This window comes from Eleginops maclovinus, chromosome 5 (genome assembly GCF_036324505.1).
Source record: "Eleginops maclovinus isolate JMC-PN-2008 ecotype Puerto Natales chromosome 5, JC_Emac_rtc_rv5, whole genome shotgun sequence".
In the NCBI taxonomy this organism is placed as follows: Eukaryota; Metazoa; Chordata; class Actinopteri; order Perciformes; family Eleginopidae; genus Eleginops; species Eleginops maclovinus.
This window is the reverse complement of record NC_086353.1, coordinates 8,079,296-8,088,249: the sequence shown is the minus strand read 5'-3', so window position 1 is coordinate 8,088,249 and position 8,954 is coordinate 8,079,296. Positions and strand designations below refer to the sequence as shown.

Here is an 8,954-nt window from a genome sequence, read left to right as displayed (position 1 = left end):
CAGCAGTGAGAGGTTCGTCATCGCCCTCTATCGGTCAGGAGGTGCATGTCAATGCAATTCTGCAAAACAACTAAACAAACATCTCCTACCTCCTTTCTGCACAGGTTAATGTTTTCCAGAAGCGGCAATATTTACGTTGCTGCTATATCTCCTTCAGGATGTGTATTTTTTGTAAATTGTGTGTTTTTCTTTATCTTGATATTTTTTTGAAATGCATATTTTCTTTTGTAAAGCTGTCTTTGGCTCTGTTGCTGCTGTAGCAAATTTAAATTTCCACTCTGTGAGACCAATAAAGGGATTCTGATTCTGAAATCAAAACGTTAGGTAAAGTAAAGTGTTTATTTTATATTATATATATATATAAGCATCAAAGTATACTAAAAATACCAAAATGTAAAATGCTCATTAAAAAAATTGAAATACTCAAAGTACAAGTCTGAGTTCAGTACATGAGTAAATCTACGTTACTATTATAGTAAATGTTACTTTACACCACTAATATTCTCCGAAAACAACATTAAGTGTTTTGACAAATAATTATGGTTTACATATTAATAAAATGAAGGTTACTCTCAGTGATCACAAGCCAAAGTTTTGTTACCCTGCTAGTTTACCAGCCCATGTTTGCCTACAAAGCACATCAAGTTTACCTAGTTGACGCAAGTGTTGTAGTTGGCCATGTTTTGGTATTTCAAGATTATAACAAAAGAAATCTCTTTTAAGAATAAGATTCTTCTTGAAAGTATTATGTGATTATTATGAGACAAATCATAAAATCACATATTGACTTGGAGTTACTGAAGTGGAGTACAGAAATACTGTCCCTATATTAGGCCATACATGGGCACTTGGTATTTGGCAAGACAATCTATAACTAGCCAAATGGAATTTGGACTCCACATGTTGAGTCCAGCGAGGGTTGTGATGCATCGGGACAAGTTAAATTGCACAATACAAAGTAAACTGTCCAAACATGGATCCAAATAACATGGCTTCTTTGATGCTCTAAAAGGAACTCAAAGCAGTGTCTGTGTCCTGAGTTATACTAGGAATATAAGCAGATATTTGCTGCAGTAAGCGGTTGAAGTCTGAATTCTCATTTGAGTGAAAGCAGCAATTCTCCCTTGTTATAATGCTCTGTCGCAATTAAAACTCATGCATTGAAAATCATACTCAAGTAACAGTACAAATTATCAAAGTATAATCAAAGGGACAATGTGCAGGATTTGGCGTCAACCAGCCAAGTAAAAACCCCTCCTTTTACAAGTTCCCTTAACTGTTTAGGTAACAAGCTGCCTATTTACAACAGTAGTTAGGATGGTATCAGAATCAGAGTCAGAATCAGAATCCCTTTATTCGCCCCACAGAGGGGACATTTTAAAATTTGCTACAGCAGCACCAGAGTCAAAGACAGCTTTACAAAAGAAAATATGTATTAAAAAAAATATCAAGATAAAGAAAACACACAATTTACAAAAAATACACATCCTGTAAGGAGATATAGCAGCCAGGTAAATATTGCACAGTTATTATATGTTTATATGTCGCACATACATTATCTCTCCGTGAGACACCGCGGCTGCAGCAGCCTGTCACTGAAGGAGCTGCACAGTGCGGACAGGGTGTCCTGGAGGGGGTGGGACACATTGTTCAGCAGGGAGGACAGCTTGGCTGCCATTCTCCTGTCTCCCACCACCTCCACAGTGTCCAGATGACTCCCCAGGACAGAGCTGACCTTCCTTATTAGTCTGTTTAGTTGCTTCCTGTCAGCAGCCGAGATGCTGCTGCCCCAGCAGGCCACACCATAGAAGATGGCTGATGCCACCACAGAGTCAAAGAAGGTCTGAAGGAGTGCCCCCTGCCCCCCCAAAGACCTCAGTCTCCTCAACAGAAAGAGTCTGCTCTTTCCCTTCTTGTAGAGAGTGGCAGAGTTGTCGGGCCAGTCTAGTTTATTGTTCAGATGAACACCCAGGTATTTGTAGGATTTCACAATCTCTATGTCCACTCCCTGGATGTTCACTGGTGTGGGGGGGAGTGTTGGCGCCGTCTGAAATCCACCACCAGCTCCTTGGTCTTCCCTGCGTTGAACTGGAGGTGGTTCCTCTGGCACCAGAGGATGAAGTCCTGCGTTAGTTCTCTGTACTTCCTGTCCTCCTCGTTGGAGATGAGGCCGACGATGGCGGAGTCGTCAGCGAACTTCTGTAGATGACAGGTCGGCGTGTTGTGGGTGAAGTCTGCAGTGAAGAGAAACGGTGACAGCACCGTCCCCTGGGGGACCCCCGTACTGAATATGATGGTGTCTGTTTGACACTCCCGGGTCCCCACGTACTGTGGGCGGTTGGTAAAATAGTCCAGGATCAAGCAGGTGAGGTGGTGATCCACCCCCGAGAGCTGCAGCTTGCCTCCCAGGAGCAGGGGCTGGATGGTGTTGAAGGCACTGGAGAAATTAAAGAACAGGATCCTCACAGTGCCCCAAGCCTTCTCCAGGTGGGAGAGGGACCTCTGAAGCAGGTAGATGCAGCGTCATCCCCCCAGATGTCAGGCTGGTAGGCGAACTGCAGCGGGTCCATCGATGGTCTCACAATGGGCCGAAGTTGTCCAAGGACCAGCCTCTCCAGGGTTTTCATCAGCAGCGATATCAGCGCCACCGGACGGTAGCTGTTGAAGTCCTTGGGGTGGGGGTTCTTTGGCACATGTACCACACAAGACGTCTTCCACAGTAGTGGTACCTTCCATGGCTTCAGCCAGCAGCAGGGGGGAATGAGTCGGGGGATGGGCGCCTGACTGATCAAACCTATTGAACAAAATGTTCAGGTCGTTTGCCCAATGAAGGGCCCCCCCGGACCTGGGAGTCTGGCCCTTTGTAGCCAGAGATGGTTTTTAGGCCTCTCCAGACTCCGCTGACGTTCCTCTGCTGCAGCTGTTCCTCGATCCTATTCCAGTAGTTGTTTTTCCCTTGTCTGATTTTCCCTGAGTAATCCTCAGCTCCTCTCTGTTGCCTGATCGAAAGGCCCTCTTTTAGTCCTTCAGGAGAGCCTTTATCTCAGGGGTAATCCAGGGTTGTTTGTTTGGAAAACACCGTACAGTCCTGGTGGGTACGACTTTTTCCTCACAGAAGTTAATATAGTCTGTAATGCAGTCAGTAAGTCTGTTGATGTCCTCCCCGTGAGAGTCAGTGAACACATCCAACGCAGTTGTGTCGATACATCTTCAAGGGCCTCTTCAGACGCCTCAGACCCCTTCTTCACGCTACGTGTGGGTACCGGCTGTCTGTACACCAGAGGTTGATACACAGGCAGGAGATGGCCGAAGGGAGGAAGGGGTGATGAGCTGTACGCCTCCTTGGTGTTGGTGTACAGTGAGACCAGTGTTTTATTGTCTCTTGTGGTGCAGGTGACATATTGTCTGAAGGGGGGCAGAGTTTTTGAGAGAGAGGAATGATAGAAGTTCCCAGAGATCAGGATGAGGGCAGTTGGGTGCTGTGTTTGCAGTCTGCTTACAGTAGAGCTGATGACGTCACATGCCTCTTCAGCATTGGCAGAGGGGTGAACATATATATATATATATATAATTCCCGAGGCAAATAGTGTGGCCACATGCTAAGAGCTAGCAGCTCAATGTCCCTGTTGCAGATCCTTTCTTTAATAGTGATGTGCCCAGGATTACAGCATCTATCGTTCACAAACACAGTAGATTACAAGTACCTCAAAATTGTAGTTGAGTTCACTATTCAAATGATCAGGGGATGCTGTATAATGAGCACTAGTTTAAATTATTTAATTACTTCTGAAAAATGCCTGTTTGAAGTGTTCAGTATTTTTCACTTATTCATTCACTGGAGACAATGGGTTATAGATGGATTGTGTTTTGTAGTTGATTGATTTTAGTCATGCTTTAAAAAAATGTTTGCCTAAAAGGTTTTCCATAGCCAGATCACTCATTAATCAAAAAACCTGTTCATTTTAAATAAAGCAAATACACTGCGGGTTTTCCTATAATTTTCTGTGTGTGTGTGTGTGTGTGTGTGTGTGTGTGTGTATGTAGTGTTTGTGATCTTTAAGACTGTGAAAACTTCTGAAAACTCAAGTGAAGACCTGAAGCTACGTTTACTACAAATCATAGCTTCTTACTACATTTGCGTAGTTTTTATGATCTCTATAAACTCTGTTACAGTGGTGTATAACATTATACCCAGCATAAGAAAAAGAAATGGACACATTCTTTACATTTAAGGAAGTTTTTATTGTAAATTCAGGTGTAGATTTGGTGTACTATGATAGCACATTTAAACGTTTGCAGTCAATTCAGATTCATCCTATGTTAGAGCTTTCTTCCCATCTGCAAATTCTTTACAAAAGATCTGCATGCCATATTGACTTGTAGGTAGTGTTGCCAAGATTGTAGAAACTGAGTCCAAACAAAAAATCTCCAAAGAAGTATTGACCATATTTGGTGAATAAAACAAATGTATTTAGCTCGCAAAACAAAGATTGAGAGTGAAAGGAAAATGTGAACGTCACAATTCTGCAAAACATGCACGCATTACACATCATAAAGTCAGAATTTTTTACCACGGAGGCATGTTATTGTGATTTTGTGCTGAGCACATTAACTATAGCAAAAAACAGACCACAAGCACGTCATTCTACTTTTTACGACTCAAGCCGCCAAACTCTTTCACCCCAGCCTGCTGTCCACCTCCTGCTGTGATGCGACTGACGGGAATGATCTTCATGGTGGTTTCTTTCAGGGAGTACCAGCGGTTGTGCCATGTGACCCAAATAATGCCGTTGTCGTAGCCGAATTCACCTGCATCCTTTTCTGTGTACCTGCCACCTATAGAAGAAGAGAACACAGACAGCTTAGTGTGGACCTTAAATATAAATATATGTGCTTAAATATCTTTATGTGTTGTCTGGTTGTTAATAAAACATATTTGTAAAACGCTAAACATCTTAACAGATCCTTTAAATGAACACCAATCAATGGTTTTTCCCTGTTGTTTTACCCTGGTAGTATTTGCCGTTCAAATGGGCAGCATGACATCTGTTCATCCACCAGCCAGAGCCGTCCTGCTGAGCACAGTTGCCTTCGTACTTGTCATTGTCCTTGTCGAAGGTACTGAACTGCATGCCATTGTGAAATGTGAAGCTCTTGTCACTGGTATCGTCTTCAAAGTTAAAGCCATCGAAAGCATCTCCAGCATCACCGCCAAAGTAGTAGCCGTATGTAAGACGGTACATGTCGTTCTCTGGTCCAACTCTGAACATGGTGTAGTCAGCATACCTGGAGAAAGATCGATTAGTTTTATTTTTAGTTAACTTCTGCTGTGTCATTTTGGGGGTCTTTAGAGGAAACCTCCATTCAGGGTCATGTTGGCTTTTCAGTGAGTCCCTTTGATCTACTCTAATGTTATCTGTTATCGTGTGTATACATACTTTTTGTTGCCTTCCCAGTCAACAAGCTCTATCCTCAGCACAGTCGGCATGGGTGAAGCTGTCGTCAGGAGGTGGATCTTCTCGTTACCGAGCCAGAACTCTGTGGTGTCGTCTGGTGAGAGATATCCGAAGCCCTGCTTGTATTGGGTCCAGTCCTTTTTGAAGTCAACACTGCCATCGCGTCTCTGTGGTCAATAAAAGGGTTCAGTGTCAGATGATGATTTGTGTCATATGTATTAATCTTTAAATGTAATTAGTATTTAGCAGACATATGTATGTTTAATAAATACAAATGTAATTGTCTAGTTTGAATTACTGAGAGAAATGCAAAAAGTGTTGCAACCGCCCCCAGTCTATCTGTGCAGTCCAATTTAATGCTTTTGCTTTTTCAGTCACTAATGGTAAAATGAATTATACCAACTTATTTCTTAGGCAAAATAATGTTTTAATTACATTGGGTAAGGCCTGAGGCTTTTAAAGATGAAAACACAAGGGTTAAGCACCCCCATTCAACCCTAATCATTTTCATATACCCTCTTATCAGTTGTTGATTTAATCAGTTGTTTGCTATCAGGATTGGCAGTCTGCATTACTGAATATTAAGTTGTACTTCTCTGACAGAAGACTCTGGGAATCATGCAGTGTCAGATGAAGGCAGTACAGATTCTTTTTTCAAATGAGACATACCCTCTGTATTACTGTGAAGCCACGTCCAAAGCTGTCAATCTCGCAATAGACCAGGAACTGCTCAGTGGCTTTGACTGGCATCACATAATAAAGCCCACTGATGGTGGCACCTTTGCTAGCAATATCCTGGCAGTCTGAGGAACGAAGCAAAGAAGAACAAATTAAATTCAACATATGTCACAGTAAGACATAAAAGACTGTCTAGAGTGGTTTTATTGACTATAAAACAGGAAAAAATAATAATATTAATTATTATTTCCTGTTGCTTATGCATTATGTCCATGTTTATTTTAAGGTTAAAAAATAACCACAGCGAAAAAAACGTCCCGCAAACATCTCAAATAAATCTGTTCACTTTAAATTGATTTGCCTTATTGATTTTAGACTCTGAATAAACACTGAAAAAGGACAAATTTGGTTGAGATGAGGCATGATTGAGAAATTTCTGGGAAGGCCTGAAGGTCAATGGATTGATTTTTTTACCTGTTCCTGTGAGGGGCTGGATTTCAACCGAGTCTTTACAGGGCTCACTGCATTGCTGCTGCAGCTGCACGGAGAGCTGTTTCAAGTCTGACATTCTTCTCTCGTTGGATGAAATTACTTTCTGGAGTTCACTAGGAGAGAGAGGGGAGAATATCAGTTGTAAGAGCTGTATCCTGAGAAATGTAGCAAACATTCAAAATAGACAAGACAATAAGAATACAAATATGACAATGAAATAGAAGCTAAATGAACAAATGAAACACATTTGAAAACAGAACTTCAAAAATAACATCAAGACAAGTATTTGAATGCCAGAAGTGTGTTTGAGTTCCTGTGTCTATAGGCGAAAGAAGAGGGGGCGGCAAATTGCACCATGATCTGTGCTCAGTCCAAACTGTGTGTGCGAGAAGGGTTGGCGTGCATTGACCTGAAAGCGTGGGTGGCTTCGAGAAGTAAAAGTATCAAAAGATAAAGTGTGCAGTGGTCTCTTAGGAAGCAAAACAACAGGCAAGCTGCTAATTAGTGGAATAAAAATAGTTATTGCTTCTTCCACAAACTTTTACGAAAGCATAGGCAAGCACACTTCACACATCAAGAAAACGCACGTGACTGTATGACCAATAATTGAACTACATTTCCGTCACATGACCTTTTCTCAGAAGATGTCATGCGTTGAATCTTTAACAATGCATCTTGATTTATTAGCTATACAAATGTTGGGGATGAAAAATGTAATCTACAAAGTAACTTTTAATTATAGCTCTCATCAATTTATTTGATTCTAAAAGTGTAGAAATACAAAAAGTTGCAGTCAGCTGTTTTAAACCAATACATTTTTGGCACATTAGGCGAATATCTCCTTATAGTCCACTAGCTGTATGTTCTGTGCGTGCGCAAAAAACAAACAAAGGTCATGCACTGCCCTGGCTTTGTCAATGTGAAACAAACATGTTGACTTGGATAGAGTCATACGGAAACATTCCAGCAAATCTGCCACAGGAGGCGTTGGTGCTTGTGCCTATGTGGGAAGGCCATAAATGTATAAAAAGAAGGCAGTGGAATTGAGAGGGACGGTAAATGTTGAGGGGGTATTTGTTTTGGTTGAGTAAATATCAACAATCTTTGCCCAGAGTTACTGATTCTACATTAAAGTAGCTTGGCACTGAGGTTTGATGTCAGACAGTATAATTTAAGTAAGTGACTTACTATATTTGCTGTTCCTGTACGACGATGGTCTTTTCAAAACGAACAACATCCTCCAGCATACTGGACGATTTTTTGAAGTATGAATCTGAAATAAAAAGCCAGTGTCAGCTAAATAAATGAACTCAAAGTAGATGACACCAGAAGAAGCATGTTACCTGGCCCGGAGCTCTTTTGAGCTGATGTAGTAGAATCTTTCATGTAGACAACAGTTTCCTCGGCCCCTTGGGTCAAATTGGCAATTGTTTCAAGTTTCTCTTGCAAACCATCCAAATCCCTGTCCACATCCGGCATATACCTCAGCATGTAATCCGTCACTCCACATGTTGTAGGACAGTACTTTCCCTAAATACAGACAATACAAGTTCAAATACAACATTTATCATAGTTTGCCCATAAATATAAACACATACAATCTTCATGGCAAGAAATACATCATTATTATTTGTAAAATCATACTTACAAAGCCATCATTCATGGAGCATGATGCAATGTTGTCTCCTCTGATTTGCTACACAGAAAAAAGACAAAATAAATGAGAGGTCTGAGCTCAAGAACACGGATAAAAAGATTGAAATTCAGGGACTTACTGCTGATGAGAAGGAGAAAAGTAAGAAGAGTCCTCCTGCTGTTAAAAGAAGTGATGGAGCCATGTTGCCTTTGCGACCAGTTGTGGTCTTGTCTTTTTGGAAGAATGGAGAGCAGCTCGACTCGTTGGGATATTTATCTGAACAAGGTCCTCAGGTCAGTGTTTGATAAGAGGTTCAACTGCAAACAACCAACTCAGTGTGTCAGGACAAAGCTGTGACTCAAACATCCAACAGACGTAATTTCCCAGATATGACAGTGTTTGTTACAGACAGCTGAAGTTGGGCTACCGGAACATAAATTGCATACTTTTGTGTATGTAGTGATGTAATGATGACAAATAAATGTGAAAAACTGATGACTCAGCTTTGTATATTGTGACCTTTTTTTTCTTTTTATCTTAAATCAAGAACCTTTTTTCAATTGGATTTTCTCTTAATTAATTTTTCCCTGTTACAAACTAGAAAACTTTCTGTTTATAAACGTATAAAGCCAAAAAACATGAGTCCTTCCAGACATAATGTCAATATAACAACATGTCCCTGTAAAACATTA

The 8,954-nt window shown here is 41.1% G+C and overlaps 1 protein-coding gene across 1 annotated transcript; it reads right to left on the bottom strand.

Moving 5' to 3' along the window:
- Positions 1-4,218: 4,218 nt before the first annotated feature.
- fgg (fibrinogen gamma chain) lies at positions 4,219-8,596 on the bottom strand. Its single transcript, XM_063884061.1, has 9 exons — positions 8,402-8,596; positions 8,275-8,322; positions 7,970-8,156; positions 7,815-7,899; positions 6,609-6,739; positions 6,126-6,259; positions 5,439-5,623; positions 5,009-5,286; positions 4,219-4,836 (listed from the first exon to the last, which is right to left on the bottom strand). Exons 1-9 carry the CDS (start codon positions 8,462-8,464, stop codon positions 4,646-4,648), a joined length of 1,302 nt encoding a protein of 433 aa, XP_063740131.1. The 5' UTR covers positions 8,465-8,596; the 3' UTR covers positions 4,219-4,645.
- Between the last annotated feature and the right edge of the window lie 358 nt (positions 8,597-8,954).

Excerpts from the sequence above, each read along its gene's own strand:
- fgg (XM_063884061.1), bottom strand. The coding sequence starts at position 8,464 with ATGGCTCCATCACTTCTTTTAACAGCAGGAGGACTCTTCTTACTTTTC. Across the intron at positions 8,323-8,401 it reads TTTTCTCCTTCTCATCAGCA|CAAATCAGAGGAGACAACAT; the intron begins GTAAGTCCCTGA and ends TTTTCTGTGTAG. Across the intron at positions 7,900-7,969 it reads TCAAAAGAGCTCCGGGCCAG|ATTCATACTTCAAAAAATCG; the intron begins GTAACATGCTTC and ends TTTTTATTTCAG.